Source organism: Pongo abelii, chromosome 7, assembly GCF_028885655.2.
Source record: "Pongo abelii isolate AG06213 chromosome 7, NHGRI_mPonAbe1-v2.0_pri, whole genome shotgun sequence".
Lineage (NCBI taxonomy): Eukaryota > Metazoa > Chordata > Mammalia > Primates > Hominidae > Pongo > Pongo abelii.
Window position 1 is genome coordinate 8261626 of NC_071992.2, and position 23518 is coordinate 8285143.

Genomic DNA, 23518 nt, shown 5'->3' on the forward strand with positions numbered 1-23518 from the left:
CAAATCACATTTGCTGTATCTTATTTGAATCAAGAAGATTCAATTATTAGTTAATAAAATGAATCACCTGTACAGTCCCAATACTGTATGGTTCATAAGGAATTTTGTGTATCCTTTGTTTTCAAAATCAAAGAGCACACGTGTGTTCAAATTACCAAGGAAAGGCCAAAGCTCAGTGAGGTCAAGGATGGCAGACATAGGACAAGGATGCAGGCATTTTCATTCCTAGTTTAGGGCTTTTTCCAGGATGCCATGAGGCTCATTGGGGGATGGCTTTATTTAATGTCATTCTGGGTCCCTTTTCTGTCTATGATTCCATGAGGGAAGGACAGAGGGTGCACATGTCATGCTGTCAGAGGCAGATGCTCAGTGTGGAGACTCAGGGGCCAGGGGGCTCTTCACTTCTCCAACCCCCACACGTCGAGCCTCCCTGTTAGCTCTGCCACCTCCCGTGGGGTAAGTGTTAAGCCCCTGAAAATGAAGGGGTTACAAGTTCTGTTGTGAGGCCCTATAACAAAGGAGAGCTAATAAAGGCTTCGCCCCACCTTCTGACCGGATTGTAGAGACGAGTACCCCAATGGGAGGGGGAGTGGCTGGAATGAGGAGAGGAAGAAGGCGGTGAAACCAGGGGGTTGTGAGAGATAAGACAGGGATACGGGCTTCAGGCTGTGACTAGGATGTGGCCGCGATCACATTGGGATTTCCCAGCATCCCCTGGTGAAATCTGCCCCAGTGCTTGGATTAAAAAGGACAGTGGTGGTGCACTGAAGAAGATCAGTGTTTGAGGCTTAGGTTAATTCACACATTCCTTCCTCTATTTCATATTTATTGTTCTTCACTGGTTACTAAAGATGTAAATATGAGCATTTATGAATACCAGGCCCTGTCCTTGAGGAGCTCAAGGTCTAGTGGAAGGACTATAAATATGTAAATAAATGATAGCAACAGAGTGACAAGACCCTATGATAGGATGCACCAAAGTGTCTGAGGGGCAGAGACATAGAGCAATTGATAATGCCGGGCAGGAATGCGGGCAGAGGGCCAGGAAAGCTTCAGAGTGGAGTTGAAATTCGAGCCGATTTGAGTACTAGGAGGGAACAGCTCTGTCATTCCTGGTTACTGTGTCATCTCAGGAAGCTGATTCCTTAGAGATACAGTGGAGATGATCATACTTATCTCAGAAGAAAGAGCTATGTGGAAAGTATGAGGATTTGCCAAGAAAAACATCCCGGGCCCCCATTGGACCAGGCCTAGTCCTTCTGCCCCTGCCGGCTGACTGGAGCTCCGGCCCACCACCAGGAACCCTCCTGCCCCTCCTGGGGTTGGCAGAGGGTTCACGCACCTCTGAGTGTCAGCCAGCGAAGCAACTTGCAGTGTCCTGGGTCTCCCAACACCTCTTCCCAGCTTCCCCTGACCACAGGCTGAAGGTGTCTTAGCAAGGACAAGGCAGGTGAATCCTCAAGTTGAAAACAGATCTGGACGGAGGGCAGGATGGGGTGGACACAATCACTACTTTTATTTGTCCTCGCACTGAGGATCATACTCCGGTCTCTCACATGGATCCCGGGGGAGCCAGTCCACGGAGCACAGCCCAGAGGCAGCCCAGGCTTAGTCAGAGCCACAGACCGTGGGTGAGGCTCCTGATCTTCTGCTGCAGAGAGCTGCCTTCTGGCCTCTGAGGCCGATCTGCCTGGGCCACCCTGCGGTCACAACTCCAGAAGACAGGAGGCAGGAAGAGGAAGGCTCTACTCTCCTTATCCACAGCGTTGTCTGTGCTGCTGGCCTGTCCCTGTTCCCAAATAAAAGCAGATGCCCAACAATGCCTCAATAAATATCCCTGTTGATTCAGTCTGAACTTAATTCATTTCCACACCCCTGGCATGAATGGTACCCTGTGCAGGGCAGAGACGAATGAGGCACTGTAATCAGTGCCATGACATTCACGCCAGAAGCGTTGGTAACCTGGGCCCCCTGGCTCTCCCCTGTGGTGACCCCAGCTGCTCCTGTTCTTAGCCCAGTGCTCAGCTTCAGAACAAGTGGTCAAAAAAAAAAAAAAAATCCCATCTGCGGGCCCTGGAAGGGCAGCGCGCCCCCGCGTGGTAGGTGTTGGTATTGCCGGGATGCCTGCCTGACCCAGGCCTTTGAGGCTTTGAAAAAGAGCGTTTTGGGGATTCTGTCTTAGAACCACGCCAGGACATTTTAGGACTGAGTTCAATCCTGTCACTTTACAGACGGGGACAGGGATGCTATGGAGATCTGCCCAATATCCCAGAGGGGCGGAACAAGAAAGTGAGCCCCAGTTTTGGGGGCTCTCACTTTGTCTCTGGGCTGATCCAGTCAGATTCATTCTCAGGCCTCACAGAGACACTTTACATTGAAAAAAAGAAAAAGAAAAAACAGCCAAAAAGTAAATAAAAATTAAAAAGGGAACAGAGCAACTCCGGAGCTCACCACTGAGGACTCCAGGAGCCTGCATCGCCTTCCCTCCCCTTCCCTCCCCTCCCCTTCCCTTCCCTTCCTTTCCCTTCCCTTCCTTTCCCTTCCCTTCCCTTCCATGTTTGCTTCCCGGAAGCCTCAGCAAACACTCCCAGGCAGCCTGTTTTGTGCTGGGCAATGCCATAGGTACCAGTTTTTTACCATGCCTGACAGGTGGACAAACACTTCCTTTGGAGAAATTTTACATAATAGGGAGATAACATTTTCCACAATTTAGATCAGCCCAGGCCCAGGGTCCACCTTAAAAATATTAAATAATACAGCCTAGGGCCCACGCGAGTGCCCTGCTGGCCGGCCCTGGACTCTGTGGAGGGCTCCCTGGGGGTTCTCACCTGCACCACCCTGGCAGGGAGGGACGGGGTTCCCATCCTCCCCACCTCACCTGGTGGAGACCCCTTGGTCCTTGGGTGAGGCTCTGCTTCCACACCCCCAGGCTGCTGTGCTCTGATGGGGTCTGAGATTGAGCCCAGCTCCTTCATTTCTGAGGAACATGAGGCCAAGAGAAGGGGCTGCTGTCTAACAGCACCTGCCCGGAAGTCCCATCCTTATGGAACCAGGCTTCAGCCCCCGCAGTGGCCCTTCATATTATTTTGTGTTTCTGGTACACAGATCTGCTGGTGTGGGTTGGTGGCACTCCTCGCTGAGAATGTGTCTGCCAGTTGTGAGGTATGGACGTTTACTGCGTTTCACTCTGAGCCAAGGCTAATAGGGACCAATGCCCTTCAGGAAGTCATTCCCTTCAGGGATGGAACAATGGCTCTCCCCTCTAGAGGCATGACAGAGAGCCCTGCAGAGGTGCCTGTGCCTAAGAGAGACTTACTCTGTGCACTTCCAGAGGTCTGTCTGATTGTATTTAGAAAAGAAAAAAACAAGAGTGAGTTTAGAAGAGGCTGCGAGAGGCCAAAGGCATGATGCCAAATATTCATTGCAACTTGAGCTGGGAATTGAAACTGGAGCCCCAAAGTGTACATTGTAGGGGGCTCTTTAAAGCACCTCAGCTCATTCAGGAGCACACTGGACTCCGGCAGTGACAGAAACAGGGACACAGAGCATCTTCCCAAGCCACCTGTCAGTCGGGAAAAGCTTGGCATGTGGTCTCTATCTCTCAGCATGTTTGTTTTTATTATTTTTTAAATTCCTTACCTGTGATTGGTATTCACTACTCTTGGAATTAGTATTCAACAAATTCAAGCAGGATCCAGAGAAAGGCAAAAGGCAGCTAAGCATTCAGGAATCTCCATGAACAGGGGAGCTGCCTTACTCCAATTGCACAGAAATATGTTTTTTAGAAGGATCATAGAAGAATGAACGCTGGCTGATAGGCATACCGAGAATGCCATTTATTAATTACTACCTGGGGGAAATGTGCTTCACCTGATGATTTTCATTTTTCTTTCATTGCTAAAATGGACCCGCTTACACCTTATTATACACACTATCAGCTTGTTGTGTTAATAAATTGAAAAAGCCTAAGAATAAATGCTTGAAAACAATACTATCCTACTGAAGTGTGACCTGTTGGTGTTATTACTTGAGGAAGCGTAAAGGGAAAAGGGATAAGGTGCATTACCATCTGGGTGAATAAGCAGGAGAAGGCTAGTGCTGGGTGTGGTAAGAAAGATGTCATCAGGTGGAAAACAGAGCAGCAGATCGGTTGCATTCATGTCCCTCTGAAAATCAGTTTGGAGCTTGGTTTCTAGTCTGTTCCCATCTCCAGATACTTAAGAGATATTCCTTTGACTAGGAAAGGAAAGTGGAATATCACAAAATTCTGAGACCCCTTTGAAAAGGCAGTACATGGAGAAGTAAGGAAGTTAAAAAAAAGTCTTTTATCAGCTCTCCACCTTTGGTGCTAAATTCATTCAACAGATATTTATTGAACACCTACTATAAGCCACACATTCCTTTAAGCCCTTGGGATACTTCAAGATCCCTGCCTTCCAGGAGCTTATATTTTAGATCCCAGATCTGCCATCCTTCTCTGGTTTCTCTTTTCCTTCTTCATCTGTATTTGACACGCAACACCTATTCCAGGGATCAGAGCAAATGTCACGCTTTTTCTCACCAGAATGGCAGAAAAAAAGTCTGCAGGTCCCTTGCTGCATATAGCAGATGGTATTTCTAATTCCTGGTGGAACATCACCTGTGGATACAACAGAAGAGAGCTGACATTTAACTCATATAGTGCAGAGACTAGAAGATGACCCCAGCCCACAGCCAAGGGTTACATATTCTGACAATGCTAAGTACTTTTGGACAAGCTCCAGTTTAACTGAACTTTGGCTTCTTAGCTTTAAAACAGGAACGTTAATTTATATCTGAAATGTTGCCAGGAGGATGATAGGGTGTGTCTTATGCATGCTCACCTGGCCCATCTAGGCCCTAAAAAGCCCATGCAGATCTTAAATCAGGGTCCTCCAGCCTCCTGGTGAGAGATGTGCACTAGAAGGAAGCAAAGGGAGTTTTGGAAAACAGAAGTGGCCCAGAATGGGACAGGTCTTGGTCTCTAAGGAAATTAGAAGTATTAACCCATTCTCAGCTTATGGCCCAATTTTTAGTTTTATGTCCTACAATGAAAAGGAGAAAATAAAACCTCTCTCCTCACCAGGACCTGTGGGCTTGTAAGTCACGAATGACCACCTAAATTTTTTATAACAATAGGACACTGGGCAAGAGATGGTTGAAAGAAAGAACTTACTTATGTCAGATCTGCAAATGCCACGTACAATGACTTTAAACAACAACAAACAACAACAGCAACAACAACAACAACAACACAATGTGGGTCTTGCATGATTATGAAAACACTCTTGCACAACATCCAACCTCCAGATGGGGTCTAATCTCTGATTCTGTATCATCTCAGCCCTGTCACAGCTTGGAGGAGACAGCAAAGTGAAGAAGGTGGGGGGGTCCACCTTTAGTCAAGACAGAAAAGCCCCCAGCCTGGAAGTGCGGAGACCTGGATTCTGGTCTTACTTCTTCCAATATCTCATTATGTCTCCTTAGGCAACTCATTTAACTCGTTACACTTCAGCTTGCCCATCTGTAAAATGTGTTATATGTGCAAGCAGGGGGAATATTATAAGTTTGAAGACCTACTATGACCATGATGATTCATCGCACAGTGGTAAATCAACACTTTCTCTGGACTTTGGTTTTCTTTTTGTAGAGTATGGGGCTGCTATAGACAATCTCTGATTCCCTTCCAGCTCTGACATTCATATGACTGTAACTTTCTTCTGAAAACTTTTCTCAGACTGCAGTGAGTGCTTGCCACTTGTATCAGAGCAAGAATACCCCTTTGTCTTGTGTCAAGACCTTTATAACACTTATTTAGCTTTTAAAAAACTAAAATTGTCCAAGGCTGAGCCCCATGGTGGCCCACCTGCACCCACTAACAACATGCAGACACACCTACACACTGTCCATACAGACACACACATAAATGGAATTCCTGCATGACCTTCCCCAGGGCTAACCAGGAGACATTTACCTGAGTTTGTTTGGACCAAACAAAAGAGAACAGCAAACAGAAAAAAGACCTTCATGTTTTAAGGTCCGTTGAACCTCCCTGCCCTCCCGTGAAGGAGAGCAAATATGATGAATGACGGAATGAAATGGAGCGGAGAAGGCACAAAATGGGACATTTATAGGTTTTTGGGAATACTGATCAGCATGAGCATATTTATCTGCTCTACTGAGTAAGGCTGTGGGCAGAAGGTTACTGACTACTCTTCCCTTTCTGCCTAAAAATAGACTGGCTTCCTGATATTCAGAGAAACAGGGATCAACCAATAATTCCATACACGGATATTGAAGAGGAAAGTGAACCAACGTTGAGGTATGGCTACTTAGTGCCAAGCGCTGTGCTAGGTGCTAGAGACATGGTTGTGTAAAGATATATTTTCTGCCTTCAGAAAGCTGCGATGTCCACCACAGTTGAGCAGATAAATAGCTTATTTCCTAGCAACATGACTCCCATCTACCAACAGAAACATAGGCCCATGTGCATTAGGAGACACGTGCACGAACGTTCACTGTAGCACAGTTCCTTGCAGCCAACAGAATGCAACCAAATAGTGTATTATGACAACAACAAAACACAATGTATTTCCACACCACAACAAGAATATAAAAACAAGAAGATGTGTACAACAACGTGGATGAACCTCACAAATGCTATGCTGAAAGAAAAAAAAAAAGAGACAACATATGACATTATTCCAAAAATTTGGCAAAATTCATCTATTTATGAAGAGCCAAGATGTTGTCTACTTTGGAGGAAGAGGACAGGCTCTTCTCTCATCTGATGAAGTTATCCACTGTTGGAAGTGACAGTCTAGTGAGGGATGCAGAGAGCCCCCAGCAACCGCAGGGCTGTGTCATCCTGGGCTGGAGGGAGCTTTGTGGGCTCTGGGGTGCTGGGGGTTGTGAAAACAGAGTCTGCAAGGACACGATATTTTTGTGTGTGGGTTTATATAATGTGTGGTATTAAAACACACAGTGGATAAAGCTGCACATTTTGCCCCTATTTGATTTTAGTCCCAGGATCACTTAGATTTATTCCCCTTAAAATTCTCTTAAGCAAAAGGGGCAAATGAGAAGGATGTCTTCTCTCCTATACCCCTGGGCTTCATAACAATTGCTATTAGCTTCTTATTAACCCTTCCAGAGGTGTCCCACGTATATGGAAGCAGAGATGAATCCATACCCCATTTATATGTAAGCAATAACAGACTCTAGATATTATTCTGGACTTGCCTATATTACTTGTTACATCTTGCAGGGCTTTGTTATTCTTCAGAGCAGCTTCATCATATTTTCTGCCTTATTTAACCTGTCTACAACAACCAGATCTCACCATGAGTCTTACCTAGACATGAATTTTGAAAAAGACACATCAAGCAGTGGCCTTGGACTTTCTGCGTGGGTGAACAGTGTGAGCATCTCAAAGAGGCAGGGGCTGGGTGTTCATTTTGAACTTTCCAGCTCTGGAGAGATTAAGCAGGACAATATGCCCTGGCAGGGACTCTCTGACTCACAGACCTTTCTGTACCTTGCAAAAGCACCTTTGAAGTTAGGACTTTAGGGAAAATTGGGCACTCCAAGCTGCTTTTGACCCTCCACCAAAAAAAAAAAAAAAAAAAAAAGAGAGAGAAGAAAAAAGTTACCTTAAATGTTAGCCATGTACTAAGTAATTGTAAAATAGTTATGAATATTTGTGAGGGTCCAACTCAGTACTTTAAAAAGTCGACTAAAATGTGAAATTCTTTATCTGTGGAGCATTTGTTCTGAAGACATCTCTGAAATCTCTCATTAAAAAAAAAAAAAAGAAAGAAAAGCAGTTTCATTTGCCCCTTAGGGAAATTGGCTTCCACACCAAGATGATACCCTAACTTCAAGGGTCCCAAGGAATAATGATAATTCTGAATGTATCCTGTGCATGGACAAAGTGGCTGTACGATACATGAATAATTGTTTGATAAAAACACTGAGTGTGGATATTCAAACATTTGAGTCATTTTTAAAAAGTCACTAAGATGACTTATAGCTAAAACAATAAAATGCACATTTTATCCTTTACATTCATTCTTTCTATTTATACTACACCTTATTTGGAAAGGATCCAAGGTAAAGGTGGATGGCATATTTTTTCTAGCAGTACAGTCACTAATCAAATCATTGTGAAATTATAGTTCAGAAAATTTCTGTATAGTTTGGAAACAATAAACTATGATGGAAAATAAATTCATTTGAGGGAGAAATAAATTAATAGTATCAAATTTTATCATGTACCTTCTCCTCCAGACTTGAATCCATTTCCAAATCACAGACCCAGAAAGCAATCCCCAAGGAACTATTTCGTGGATAATTCTGAAGAATAAGGCATATCATTTCAAAGAAATCAAACTAGAAAATCAAGCTTATTGGCTAATTTTGTTTATATCTGGTCATAGGTTCATAGGTTCATCTAATTGCAGAGTTAAAAGGAAATAGAGTGCAATTTGTCCCAACACACAAGATAATTATTCTGATGTGCATCATACTCATGAATGGAAAAGAAGAGTGTAAGGAGAAGAGAGGAAAGATACCTTTGGGTTTGCAAACATTTGATAGTAGAAAAAATGTTTCTGTATTTTAAAAAATATTGATACAATTCAACAGCAAAAAGACAAACAACACATTTAAAAATGGACAAAGGACTTAAATCGATTTTTCCAAAGAAGAAATTCAAATGGGCAGCAAGCGCACGAAAGATGCTGAATGTCATTAGTCATTAGAAAAATGCAAATCAAAACCACAATGAGATATCACTTCACATCTACTAGGATGGTCATAAAAAAAATAAAACTTCAGAAGCAGAGGCTCACCCCTGTAATTCCAGCATTTTGGGAGGCCAAGGCAGGCGGATCACAAGGTCAGGAGTTCGAGACCAGCCTGGCCAATATGGTGAAACCCCATCTCTACTAAAAATACAAAAATTAGCGGGCAATTAGCCGGGCGTGCTGGCGGGTGCCTGTAATCCCAGCTACTCAGGAGGCTGAGGCAGGAGAATCGCTTGAATCCGAGAGGCGGAAGTTGCAGTGAGCCAAGATCGGGCCACTGCACTCTAGCCTGGGCGCCAGAGCGAGACTGTCTCAAAATGTTACAAAACAAAACAAAATTTCTGAAAACAGCAAGTGTTGGTGAGGATGTGGAGAAATTGTAACCTTCATATGTTGCTGGTGGCAATGTACAGTGGTGCAGCTGCTGTGGAAAAGTCTGGCAGTTCCTCAGAAAGTTAAACAATGTGAGTTACCAATATGGCCTAGCAATTCAACTCCTAGGTGTAAACATACAAGCGGTGAAAATAGGTGTTCAAACAGCAACCTGTACATGAGTGTAGTGTTCATAGCAGAATTAGTCACAACTGTCAAAGGTGGAAGCAATGCAAATGTGCCTCAGGTGATGAATGTATAAGCAAAGTGTGGTGCATCCATACAATGCAATATTATTCGGTCACAAAAGGAAAAGAAGTACTGTCACGTTCTCCAACATAGAGGAACCTTGAAAATCTCAGATTAAGTAAAATAAGCCAGGCACAAAATACCACATATTGTATGATTCCATATATATGAAATGTGCACAGCTGGCAAATCCAGTGGCTGCTTACTGGTGTCTCCTTTTGGGATGATGAAAAAGTCAGCTGGGGGTTCTCCCCACTTTTTTATCCTCATGGACAATGCTAATGTTATTCCTCTTGCTCCAGAGATTTTTTTTTTTTTTTTTTTTGGTCTTTCAAGAAAGAGGCAGGGTTTGTGTTAATGAATGTAATCTCTCTTTATGAAGGCATACTAACTTTCCATTTTGGTCTTATTATTTCCGTTTTGGTCTTATCAACTAAGGGAGATTCCCTGGGTGCAGAAGGTCATTTCCCATGACCCAAAGAGGTAAGAATAAGCCAGGTGACAGCAGGTCAAGCCTGCAGAGTTGCGGTGACCACCACATGTAGGGACAGGAAGAAAAGATTAGAAGTGCCCATTATTTATGTCACATGAGGTGCAATGGGGTGAAGTTGACTGAGCCTGCCCACCTGTTCCTTGCCCTGCAGACCTCAGGCATTGAAGAGAAGACAGGCTTCCTGATGATGGGGACTCTGAGCAATGGATGAGTCAGAAGGATCAAATCCCGGGAAAAGCAGCTGGGGTGCAGGGGAGGGAAGGACACTGCGTGGAAGGTGGGCGTGCAGAGTGGAATACGAGGCAGTCAGGTGTGCTGCAGTGGGTTCTGAGACAGCCTCCAGCAAGCTCCTGTCTAAGGACCTCTTCCCACTGCGGTACAACTGGTTGCCATAAAACCTCATCAGGGCTTAGGGGCCTGTACTAAAAAGGTGCTGTGAGAACAAAGAATGCATAACTAATGGAATTGCTGGCTCAGGACTGACCTTGAGAACCCATTATGTTTATTCAGTTGTCTCCAAGCAGGATGACACTTTTTTTTTTTTTAATGTCTGTAATTTTTATTTATTTTTATTTTATTTTACTTTAAGTTCTGGGATACATGTGCAGAATGTGCAGGTTTGTTACATAGATATGCATGTGCCATGGTGTTTTGCTGCACCCATCAACCCGTCATCTATGTTCTAAGCCCCGCATGCATTAGGCATTTGTCCTAATGCTCTCCCTCCCCTTGTCCCCAACCCAGCACAGTAAATATTATAATACCAAAGAATGAGAGGAAAAAAAATCAGTTTCTACCTGTTTTTTATGAATCCCAGGTAGGCTCCAAAATCTCCCTGGGTAACATGTTTTAATGTCATATCATCTTTTTATAAAATTATTTTTTTTTACTCACCACTATACAAACAAGGAGTCTTATCATCTTACTGCCCAGGAAATGCTTTCTTATGTTAACTCTGTGAGTTTCTGGGTGCGACTTAAGTCTACAACAGAATGTCTTTGCTTATAATTAAGTGATATCTTTGTATACACATATATATATTTATTTTTAGGCACATTAATTTTGTTCTTACAAATGTATATTTAACATTTAAGAGTAATGCAATAACTTGACAGTATTTTTAGAGGTACAAATATCTAAAAATCACCAACAATTTTAACATTAGAAACTTTATTGTTTTTAAACATACTTTTCACAGTTAATTTTATATCAAATATGTGAACATTGGTATCATAATTTTTAGGACAGATAAGTATTTTGAAAATGTTATGCATTTTAATGGTTTTTCACTGTGTTATATTTATTATACCTAAGGAATATGTAATATCTCTGAGTAGATGTATTATAGTTTGCTAATATAGTGCTCCATTTTGAACTTTTTAGAGTTTTTTTTGGTTTCTCAAAGTATTTTTTTATTTCCTAGGATAATTTCTGAGCAGAATAACTGAAACAATGAGAACAAGTATTTTATGTCTTACATACATATTAAGATTGCTTTACAAAGAGGTTATTTAAGTTACCAGTGCTTCTGGTTTTGTATGTGAGGACTAGTTTCAAATACCTTCATTATCCGTGGGTATCAGCCCTATGTGAGTGTGCCCATATATAAGTTGATTAAGGAACATCTTTGTTCAGAAAAAAAGCCTGTAAAGGTGGCATTCTGTAAAGGGCTCTGTGTACCTAGTTTCTTTCCTATGCTGAGCCCCGGGATCCTGATTCTTAACCCAGATACTTGTATTTAGGTTGGTACAAAAGTAATTGCGGTTTTGACCGTTATTTTCAATGGCAAAAACCGCAATTACTTTTGTAGCAATCTAATACATAACAATATTTGCAGGAAGTTTTGATTTATGGGAATTAAAGAAAGCTGCAAAGAGAATAATGAGCTCAAAGTTTTGTGATGTGCAGTTTATTATTAATTAACTTGAGCCTAAAATAATTACCACTGATGAAGATTTTATGGACAGATTAGGCAAATATCATTATTTCTTCCCTATTTATTTATTAAAGACATCCATGAAACTTATTTTAAGTAGATACCCTACAGAAAATTTTAAGACAAACAGCAGATTCTACCCACATTCATTCTTTGCCACCTCTCACTCACTTGCTTACCCTACCAAAGCAATCCTCCACAGCTGGTCTGCATGAGCAAGTAGATATTAGTGGTCAGTGTAAAACTAGCAGAAGAGAAGTCAGCACTTTTAAAAACTGGAAGAGACTTAACTGAACTGCAATATGTGCGATTTCAATGGAAAAATGCAGTTTTAAAAAAATCAATATGTATTTATTCCTAATGAGATTTGAGAAACTATGGTCAGCAAAATGAGAATTAGATCCCATGAGAAAGTCACATGTTGAGAAAGAAAGAGACTATTTTCAAATATAAGACTATTTAAAAATAATTAAAAATCTAATAACTGAACTTCAAAATCCAAAAATAGTAAAAAAAAGGGCTCTACAGAAAGAGAAACTGATATAAAAATAAATATCTGCAAAGTAGAGAACAAAAGGGAAAAGCATGAAAATTATGGTTGAAAGATAATGAGAAGATATTTCAAGGATAACTGGGGTTTAAGCAGGAGGCGTTCCAGAGAAAGGGAAGATAATTGATGGAGGAAAGAATATGTAAGGTTAGATATAAAGGGAGCAAATGTACATGGATAAGAATAAATTAGTAACCTGGCTGGGCACGGTGGCTCACACCTGTAATCCCAGCACTTTGGGAGGCCGAGGCGGACGGATCACCTGAGGTCGGGAGTTCAAGACCAGCCTGATCAACATGGAGAAACCCCGTCTCTACTAAAAATACAAAATTAGCCAGGCGTGGTGGTGCACACCTGTAATCCCAGCTACTTAGGAAGGCTGAGGCAGGATAATTGCTTGAACCCAGGAGAATCGCTTGAACCTGGGAGGTGGAGGTTTTGGTGAGCCAAAATCGCACCATTGCACTCCAGCCTGGACAACAAGAGTGAAACTCTGTCTCAAAAAAAAAAAAAAGAATAAAGTAGTAACCCAGTAAAACTAATAAATTTTACAGAAGAGAAAAAATGATCAATAAACAAATGAAAAAATGCTCAACTACACAGTAATCAAGGGTGTGCCAGACTGATATCTGCAAGACGGTGGAATAAGAGGCTCCAGCCTTTCCTTCCTTCCATGGATATACCAAAGAAATACCAACACACAGCTTGGTTCTTTCTGAGAGAAAGCCAAAGACTAGTGAAAGACTACTACACATCAAGCAACTGAGAAAATATTCATGTGAAAACAGGTGGGAAGAGCTGAGACACACTCCCAGCACAATCCCTATCCCAGGCATAGCACCTTACAATTAATTGGTAAGGAAGTCCCAACTCCTAGCTTCTCCCTGAGGAGTGAAGAGTTTGGACCACACATATAGTACCCTGACCTTTATGCTTCCCAGCCAGGGGTTTGGCTCCTAAATCACCTAGATTGGGGTTGATAGAGCTGGGCATCTGCAGGTCTCCCTGAACCACAGACATGAAAGAGATGGTTGGACACAGATTTGCAAGCACTTTTGGCAGCTCTCTCCCTGTGCTCAGGCCAGAGCAGGCAGGCAAATGCCCGCCTCCCGGTTTCTACCTGCAAGAGGTTTATCTACCCATTTTCCCATGTGCTGCCTGAGGGTTGACTTCTGGGTCTGTATCTGGGAGCCAAAGGGGCAGGGTGAAGAGTAGACCTGTGGGAGCCTGAACAGAGGTATAGGTAGGCACTGCACCTGCTCCTCTCAACTAGCTCCAGCAAGAAATCCAGGTCTCCAACTTCTCCCTAGAAGGAGAATACATCAAGCACAGTTTTATAGCTGCCACCTGGGGACTGGCTCCTAAATCACTTATCTCTAGAAGTGAATGTGAGGCAGGAGAATTGCAGAGGAAATTGGAAGTTGGATAAAGGATAGAAAGAATGAAAGCAGAAACAGAAGCAAGGTGAAGGGGTGGGTGAGCAAGAAGCAAGATAAAAGGCAGAAGCGAAGCAGCCAAAACAAAAAGTAAGATAAAGAAGAGAGCAAGGACCCCATGGCCCGCAAGATCCAGACCAAACCAGGAAAGGGCAGCTCTTCAGAGGTAGGCATGCACATTAAAAAGTATCCTTAACAGGATGCCGTATGATAATCAGCTCATTAAAGCTCATGCATATGGACTACCTATCATGCATGTACTTAAAATTATGGGATGGAGACAACGCACATGCCCGCAGAGGCTAAAGTAACTAAGCAACACACTTATCAGTCAAAAGGCAGGCACCGGCAAAAGATCAGGCAGCCTTGCGAAGAGAAGGAAAATAAAACACATAAGAAGACGCAAGGTACACCGAAGCCATGCTGATCTCATCTGGCAGAAGTCAGCCCACTCTCCCCTCTCCGGGAGTGTAATACTGCGCTTCACACACTTTTGCTGCTTGCTTTGCTATCTGAGTATCACAGCCAGTTCTTTGTTCAGGACACCAAAAGCCTGGAACTGCACAGCACCATCGGGTCACAAATGGGGCTCTGCATTTTGTGTCTTCTAAGGCCACAGAGAACAAACGAGTAGTTTTAAAGGGGCAGAAGAGGACTTCCAGAGGGTATTCTTCCAGGTTTAGCACAAAGAGAACAGGCAGTAACTCCCAGCACTCAGTCTCTCCCCAGAAGGCATTTGCCTGCACACTCTCTCAGCTGCTGCTAGAGAACAGGGCTTTGAACTGGCCTGCATGTAGGAGCTGATGGGGCTGACGGAGAATGGGTTTGACCACACACCTAACACCTCAACTACATTTCACAGTACTTAGAATAGAATGGACTCCATTGCACAGTACCTAGAATAGAAGTCGGCATTCAAAAAATAGTTTTTAAATAAAAGAACAAATTATTTGAATTCTTTCTAATAAAAGTTTATTATATCCACATTTACTAGCACAAATTGTGTGATTTTGAAAATTCTGTTCACATCAAGCTAAGTCATCTTCTGTAAGATTACAGGTAGCATTTTTGTCATTTATTTTGCCACAATAAAATATTTGAATTGTCTGGCACAAGTGGCAATATCTCCGCTCCCTGCTGCTCCAACACTTCGGCAAAAAACCTGCACCTGATTGGACAACGTGGCCCAGGAGAACAGGTAAGTGGCAGAGCTTTGTTTCTATATCAGCAACATCAGTTTTAATGTAAGCAGCAGGCGTCTTTCTTTTTAGAGCAGTAGCCTACTTGTGTTTCCATATAATTACAGTATTCTTGACAGAAGCCTTCACTTCTCTTGCAGTCAACAACTTTTAAATCTGATTCAGGTTCTGCATTAAAAAAGAAAAAAATCCATCATTAGCTTCTTAAGACCATCTCCAGAATCAAACAGTGGTCATTTCAGCCGTGAGGGACAGGGAGGGGGTGGCATGGATATGAAACAGCTTTCCATAGTTAATAGCTTCAAGTTCCAAACTAAAACATCAACTCCAGATATATAGCTCTGCCCCACTAAATCTCCTTTAACCAAAGGAAGGAATAATCCTGTCTCATAGGAATACCGTTAGACTAAATAACACATGCCTACTATTGCACCTGTTTATATTTGCTGTGTAATAATTGAGTTTTCTTTTTCCCTTCCCTTGGGAGGAGATCCAGATGAATGAGTCCTTTGGAACTGAGGGCCAATTAGAAAGGGATGGGAGGTTGGGTAGGATGCTGCAGGCATCAAATTCAGCAGGACTTTATTTACTGGATGTCACAGCAATTTGCCAACACCCTCTTGTCTTTCTTGCTCTTGCCCACTGAGCTGCTAACCTAGTTCTCCCTGTCTTAGGATCAGCAATGAGGTTGGGATTAAAGAAGCATCTTGGAAATTACAGGCTCCTCCAGGCCCTTCTGGATTTGAAGCTGGTCCTGCCCAGGGGTTTGGGGGCTGATCAGAAGCCTGGCCCTTCTGGAAGAGTCCAGAAGAGTGGCTGTGGGCTCAATTGTTCCTTGCCATTTCCTGCTGCCTCCTTGCCTGAGTAGACTGACAATACAGTCTATTCTCTGCCCCCATCCTCAGAAAGCATTTCCCAGACCTCATTGGACACCTGGAACTTAGTAGGTATTCAGTAAATTCCTTGAAGGGGAATGACCTCTAAAGCTAAGGGCAAGGGGCTGCAACCTGTCAGGAGGCCACGTTTCCACCAGTGTCTCCTCTGGCTCCTGTTCTTGGAGGAAGTCAGCAATTACAGACTTGGCTTCAGATAAATTGCCTTTTGGCCCCTCAATACTCCCACGTTCCCAGACGTGGCTTCAGATAAATTGCCTTTTGGCCCCTCAATACTCCCACGTTCCATGAGGCCCTCAATGATCCAGCCCCAGGGGAAGCTGTGAGACCCCGTGCCCTCCCTGACAGGCAGGGCAGCCCAATGTACCCACACCAAGTCTTCCCCAAACAATGACTGCTCACCCACCCCGACCAGCACAGACACCTTCCCATCTATTTGTTCCCTCTACATCTCCCCAGTGGATGCACCTGTTGCACGTGTTGGTCCCTGACTCACCTTGGTAAGGTGGGGTGCGCGGTGGTAAGAGGTCCCGTTTCACTGGGTGGCGTAGCAGCTGAAACCTGTTTGTGCCTTGCCCAGGGGCTCTTTCCCTGAGTTCTCCGAGAGCATCAGTGGCTGAGTGGTTCACATGTCTGGCTTGAGACGATCCTGTGCACGTGGAAACACACGGCTGAGGATGCTCTGAGGCCTCCGCGTGGCAGACCCGTCAGCATGAGGTACCTACACTCTACCATGTGAGTGAGCATGGGTGATTGGGTGGGGGAGTTGGGAGGGTTGCTAGTGTTCCATGTGTGTGCACATTTGTGCACATGCATTGTATGCACCTGTGTGTAGAGAGAGAAGAAGGTGAATGACATATAAGAAATGTATGCCATGAACGGTGAGTCTGAGCACCTCCTCAAAGTCAGCGCAGCCAGAGAATTTATTTCAAGTGTCACTAATGCAGTTGTTAAGATTCCCTAAAATGTAATGTTCTTCTGTGTAAGAGAAAGAGAAATGTTAAAAGGATAAGAAAATGGAGTCAGAGAGGGACACTCTCCCCTGGGAAGCAAGTGCCATGGGCCAATTCAGAGTGCCATTTATGAACCCAGTTCAGAGACTCGTACCCAAAGCTCCACCAGGAATACGTGCTCCAAGGACTTCATCTCTCCCTGTCCAGCCTGGACTCCCATACCTCAGATGACCATTGCAGAAAGATTCTGACACCCAGATCCGGGTCACCTTTCCATTTTACCTGGAAGCAGCAGGGCCACAAGGAGAAGGCTGGCGACGGACAGGAGCAATCGTTGCCTCATGTCTGCCAAGAGGACTGCAAACCAGAAAGCACCCAGGGTGGGTGGGCAGGCAGCGGGGCTCCTTTGATGGAGTGGGGCTGAGTGTGTGGGCCCAGAGCGTGGGAAGGGCTGTGCTCCAGAATGACTTTTCATTCTCAAAGAACAATGTGGACGCACTACTCTCCCACTGCTGGTGGAACAAACACTTGAGCCACATATTTCAGGAAGTAAATAATACGCCTGAATGCCTTGGGTGGGTTTGGTGAATAAGGAAGAACAGAGAGAAACAGAAAGATGAAAGGCATGGAGGGGCAGAATAAACATGAATTATCATAAAGTTGCCAATGTCCTCGGATGCTTCTCAAAAGCCCCCTGAAGTTCACGAGAACAGGGACATAAATAAACTGCCATGTTGATTCTATCCTGTTGGCGGAGCGTTTTTATTTTAGTGTTAAAAAATCATGCATAAGACACACAACATAACAGGTGGGACCTGGTTTTGCAAACTGTCCCTTCCTCAAGTTATACAGAGAGTTCCAAGGCTGCTCAAAATGTTCTTTTCTTTTCTTCTCCTCTCTGAGTCTCTCTCCCTGTTTCTTGGTCCCCTCCACTTCTCCTTCCTCGCTTTGGACCCCCCTCCTTTCTATTTTAACTTATTTGAGTTGTCTTGATTTTTCTCTCCCCTTTCTATTCTCTTTACCCCCAGACACCTCCTGTTGATGTCACTGGGTCTAATTCCATTCTTTTAAAAAAGAAAAAAAATCTGTGTTTGAGTCTGGGTTTTCTTCTCTAGTAATATCCAAGCAGAGGACTTGTCTTCCCTTCTCCTCCATCTTTTTAAACATTTTAACCAAGTGTGTGTTTCTTATTTGGCTGTATTAGCTGAGGCATGCATGTAACCCAGACAGTCTGCTCTGGACTTAACTAAAGTGATGAAGGCTTTGGTTGAAGAGTTTTGTATTCACATAACATCCAATATAATATCAGTGATGTCTGGAAAAGATAGTGCTTATCTCATATGTCTCATTTGCATGTATATTTTAATCCAGGCAGAGAAAACAACTTAGGTCATTTGTGTAAATAAAAATACTTATTTTTATTTTTGTGTCTTTTCCATATGGAAAAAGACCTGGAGAAAGCTGGAAGCAAATGGAGAAAGAGGCAGCAATGACAATAGAGACCTGGGCATCCAGGGAAGCACCAACAAAGGACAGAAGGTTTGCAGCTGCGGACAGATGCACACAGCAGCTGCCCCGGCAGCACAATGCGGAGGCCACTATCTTTTGGGTCTCAGGACAGATTCTCCACTGCAAAGCATGAGGTGCTGGTCAGGGAGAGCAGGAGCATCGTTCACATCCTTTCACTTTAAGGAATTAGGAAGTCTTCCAATTCCAAGAGCACAGGGGGACACTGCGGAGATAGGTGACAACTGGCCCATGATAAGTTTCTTTAATCACTTACTGCATCAAATTCTGATAATTGGATGTTGGAAGAACACAGATGGTCAAGAAAGGAGGTAGACAGCTGCTGCTACCTCAACCCTAAATGAAGATTTATTCACTCATCTACGTACTCTGGGTATTTTTTATACTCTAGTTCAATAGCAATTTCTTACAGTTGTATTTATAATTATTTAAACTTGGAATGTGGATCTTTTATAAAAGTGATGGAAGTTTTGGAGTATATTGGTAACTTATTTCTATATATTTTTATCTTCTCTATAAAAGGAAAGAAAACAAAAACAAGCCCATTCCACTATTCAGATATTGATAGTAATGAATCATTAATCAAAATCATGATTTAAAATATAATAGCATTTGAGTAATTACCACCCAGGTAACGGAATCTTCTTCTAAGTCATTTAAATTATTTGATATAATTTAAATGAAGAAACTGAGCCAAAAATAGTCAGACCTCACTTCCTTTGTCTATGTCTTGAGATAAAGTAAGCCCCCTCTTCCATGCTTCCGAAAAGAACAATCTTAAAAAAGAGCAGCCGGGAAAACCTAGTTCTGCTCTTTGACAGGCAAAAGCTGGTGAAGTCATAATAAAGGCAATTAATGTTACATCTGTCCTAACACAACAATGCTCTCAGCTCCTGTATTCTTCTGCCAGATTTCTGTGTCCTAAAAAAAGTCTTTGAATAATTCTCCTGCTAAAAGCCACATCCATCCTGAGGGGGAGAATGGCAGAACCCATTATAGAATATTCTAATAATTGTTTCAAGATTTTTTTTGGTCCATTCAACCAATAAATCGTATTCTTTTTTCAAACTGCTTAGTATGTGGTATCTTGATTTGTTTGGACTAAGTAGGTGGGCTAAAGTAAAATGATCAAGATTTTATTATCAAATAAGAAGTTCTGCAAATACATATTCCTGAAGGATCTTATTGGAAATTGCACACACGTGCAGGGAGTAAGATTTTCCACATTGTCACATCCTCCTTCTTGCTTCTCAAGTAGCATCCTGGTAAATCCTGGAAAATATGAATGCAAGAAAGAAAACCCTATTGTAGCCCAGTTTGGAATCAGAAGTTCTCTGCAGAATCAAATTTAGACTCTTCTTTTGCATTACTAAATGACCCAGTGAAAGTTTCCCTGGAGGAGACTCACAGAAGAGTGAAGCAAAGATTCCTATGCAGATTTTCTTATTCCTAAGTCTGAGATTGTAACATGCTAACAAGTCTGTAAGATCAACTAGAATGCCATTTACAGAGGCACAGACTCCCCTCTAGGGAAAATAATTGATATATGGAAAAGACACAAATATTAGAGTCTTCTTTGGAAAAAGAAGTCAGGAAGAATTACATGATAGGAGAGAAAACTGCTTTTGGATCGTGGTAAAAGAAGTGGCTTTGAGAATTGTGCAAAAATATTCTTTGGTATTTTGTTTCTTTTTCATGCACAGAATCACAAAATGAATTGTGTTTTCAGAAGTCAATTTGACCTGTAGCCATTTCAGCCATCCCAAGAATGCTCTTAAGGCAGCATATAAAAGAACACAGGAAATCCTTATATGACTGCTAAGGCATAAACACCATTTATTTTTAGTAATAAAAACATGGTATAAGTTTAAATAAATCTGTTGAGGTTGCTTATTCTTTTTTTTTTCTTTTTTTCTGAGACAGAGTCTCGCACTGTTGCCCAAGCTGGAGTGCAGTGGCGCCATCTCGGCTCACTGCAACCTCCGCCTCCCGGGTTCAAGCGACTCTCCTGCCTCAGCCTCCTGAGTAGCTGGGATTACAGGTGCCTGCCACCGCGCCCAGCTAATTTTCGTATTTTTAGTAGAGATCGGGTTTTCACCATGTTGGCCAGGCTGGTCTTGAACTCCTGACCTCAAGTGATCCTCCCGCCTCTGCCTCCCAAAGTGCTGGGATTACAGACGTGAGCCACCCTGCCTGGCCGAGGTTGCCAATTCTGAAGAAACAATTATAACATTTTGGAACTGAAAACTGTCTTAGAGACCTGACCAATATTTGAAGAAGAGGAAATGGAGGATGAGTGAAAAAGCGATGTGTCTATATGTGTTAATTAAAGACTAAAGATCTGGAGCAGGCTATGCACTGCAGACACTACTAACAGAATGAAGTCCACGTAAATAAACAAAGGGTGCTCAAAGTTAAAGGGAAAGGCAGCAAATTTGTTTGGGAAAGAGCAGGAGTTCATGGTGGTCACAGACATAAGAAGAAATGTAGTTTTTCACAGGAAAGTATCTTTTCTCCATGATGCTTTTATTATTTTGTGTGTAATTTCTCATAACTGGAAAGCATTTCAGCCCCTTCCCAGTCCTCAGAGGTTGACCATTTTTTCTCTCGGATTCAGTCACAAAGGCAGCTCTACCACTCACCATGTGTCTGCCTTTGATTTTTTCATGTTGGGAAGACTCAGGACCCCACCTTCTTTTACCCACAGGGCCGTCTGTGCCTATGAAACTGAGGTCCCAGCAGTGCTTGTGGACATATCACAATCTAAAATTCAGGAATAAGAAAATCTACATAGGAATCTCTGCTTCACTCGCCTGTGAGACTCTTCCAGGCTGATTTTCTTTGGGTCATGTGGTAATGCAAGAGAAGGTTGATTCTATAGCAACTTCTGAGCACAAACTTGGCTGCAATATGTTTCCCCTTTACACAGTCATATTTTCCAGGATTTAATGGGATGTCTCTTGGGAGGCAAGAAAGAGAATGTGCCACTGTGGAAAACCTTAACTGTTGCACGTTGAAAATTTCAAGTTCTTCTCTTTTGGATATTTCAATAAGGAACTGGGTGGTGATTTGCTCACCCAGAGATTTTCTCTGTTAATCTCTGTCTCTCTCTCTCAACTTCAAATAATAAAAAACGCATAAATTAAAAAGTGAAAAATATCCAAACAATCCTTCCTTCTGTTGATTTTCATTAGGCACATTTCAAAGGGTTACTGATCATTCATTATGAACTACAGACTTCAGATCGGTATCCATCCTTTGGAGATAGAAGATAAGTAGCGATGTTATTGGGTTTCTGATTGTGTTTGTAGTGCATCAAGTACAAATTATTAAATATTTCCTGCCAATTCTGGAAACAATAAAAGAGAACAATCTATCTTTGTTCTTTTACTGTAAAGCCCTGAAATTAAAGTAGTGTGACTTTGTGATGTCGTTAAGTGCTGAGGATAGCAGTTCATTAATATGACTACGTGAATTACACCTGAGGGCGGGAGGGGGCGCTGTTTCAGAATCCAGCCTCTTTAGAGAGCAAAACAATAGGACACCAGGACGGCAAGCCAAACCCAGGGCTCTTCAGAGAAGACCACGATACAAGGCCTTTCAATGTTATCTGACGATGAGATAGCTTTGCTTTCTGCTTGTTATTGTCTCTCTGGCCACTATGGCTGGTGGTGTTGATTAAAGCCTGTAGAAGTCCCTTGCTTTGCTCTATATTTACATTGGGAAGTACAAGATGGCCTCTCTTGGCAAGGCATCCAATTAAATTTTAAAAGGAGACAAAAAATAATTTTAGCACAGGGTCAGCAGTTGGATCTGTGTTTGTAAGTGTTGTTGGGCAGAACGGCCATGTGGCAGGAGGGGAAATCAAGGTAGAAGTCAGATAAGTCACCTTCCCAAGGTCACCTGCTAAGCAGTAGAGCTGAGATTCCAGGCTTTGTGTATTTGTACATGCCATGCTGTGCTGCCTCTGAATTGCACTTGAGATGTGGGGTCTAGGCCTGGTCTGGCCTAATATCGTGGCCGATATTAGGAAAACCACTAGTCCCTCTGAACCTTAGTAACAGTGCCTAAAAGGCGAAGATGTTGACACTTACCATGCCTAATTCAAGAGTTTATGGTGAGGATCAAAGGAGATTATGTATTAAAAATATTTTATAAAATACGAAATATGAGAATAATGAAAAGAGTCTAAGACAATATAAGAATAAAATAAATGTCACATTGTCGTATAGCGTGTTCTGTATGTTGCATTTGGAGTGTGGCATCCTTGGGGGTGGTTCAGTAGCTTCTTCTTTTCCTGTAATTGCAGTGATGAGATCTAGGGGCTTGCCCAGATATGCACTCAATTTTCAGCACAATATTTTATAGATGCAATAGAAGTACGCATCACCATCTATGCAAGAGGCCTTGGAGGTAAACAACCTGAGGCAGTATGTGGACCTTCCAGGATCCAGATTCTAATAAAGCAACTCTTAAAAAGGCACTTATGAAATGCTCAGGGTCATTTAAATACAGATTGGCTGTTAAATTGTATTAAGGAATGACTGCTGATTTTTTTCCGGGGTGATGATAGTATTGGGGTTCTATTTTACAAAATGAGTTGTTCCCCCTTGAGTGACACCTTCTGGAGTATTTTCAAATGGGCATCTTTGAAATAATTTATTTTTATTTGAGATAATCTAGCAGAGGATCTTATCAAGGGATGAAACAAGACTAACCTCATGTTGAGGCTGGGTGACGGCTACGCAAAGGGCCATTACACTGTTTTGGCAGAAAGGGCACAATCCAGCCTCAGTTTCCACCCTGAAAAGATGAGGATGATGCCGCTTACCATGACTAGAAGCTCGTACGTGGCATTATGTCCTATTAGGAAGCACAGGGTAGCAGGTTGTCTTTCTGGCTTATTTTAATCGCTGTTGACATTCCTTGGCTAGATCCCTGTTTCCCTGTGTGTTTGCAAAATGGCGACACTCCTTATTTATTAGCTGGACTGCTTTCGAGGAGAGAAGCTTTTGACTACCTTAAAATTTGGTTTGGACAGGAAAGGCAGGCAAGTCAAATATTTCATCACTCACCTTTCTTTAT

At 42.7% G+C, this 23518-nt stretch overlaps 2 protein-coding genes across 6 annotated transcripts in view; both read right to left on the reverse strand.

Moving 5' to 3' along the window:
- The window catches only part of LOC134761888 (chitobiosyldiphosphodolichol beta-mannosyltransferase-like), a 966630-nt gene that overhangs the window by 377981 nt on the left and 565131 nt on the right, over positions 1-23518 (reverse strand). The gene's annotated exons all lie outside the window — the stretch shown is intronic.
- Positions 1493-17381, reverse strand: LOC100435041 (sperm-associated antigen 11A). 5 transcript variants are annotated; one of them, XM_002818789.3, is made up of 4 exons: positions 17189-17288; positions 16450-16602; positions 4562-4639; positions 1493-1789 (listed from the first exon to the last, which is right to left on the reverse strand). In XM_002818789.3, the coding sequence occupies exons 1-4, from the start codon at positions 17247-17249 to the stop codon at positions 1755-1757; spliced, it is 327 nt and encodes a 108-aa protein (XP_002818835.3). In that variant the 5' UTR covers positions 17250-17288; the 3' UTR covers positions 1493-1754. The 5 variants fall into 5 exon arrangements, with proteins under 5 accessions (XP_002818835.3, XP_009241802.2, XP_009241801.2 ...); XM_009243527.2 differs by lacking the exon at positions 4562-4639 and having other exon boundaries at positions 1494-1789; XM_009243526.2 differs by lacking the exon at positions 1493-1789 and having other exon boundaries at positions 4342-4639.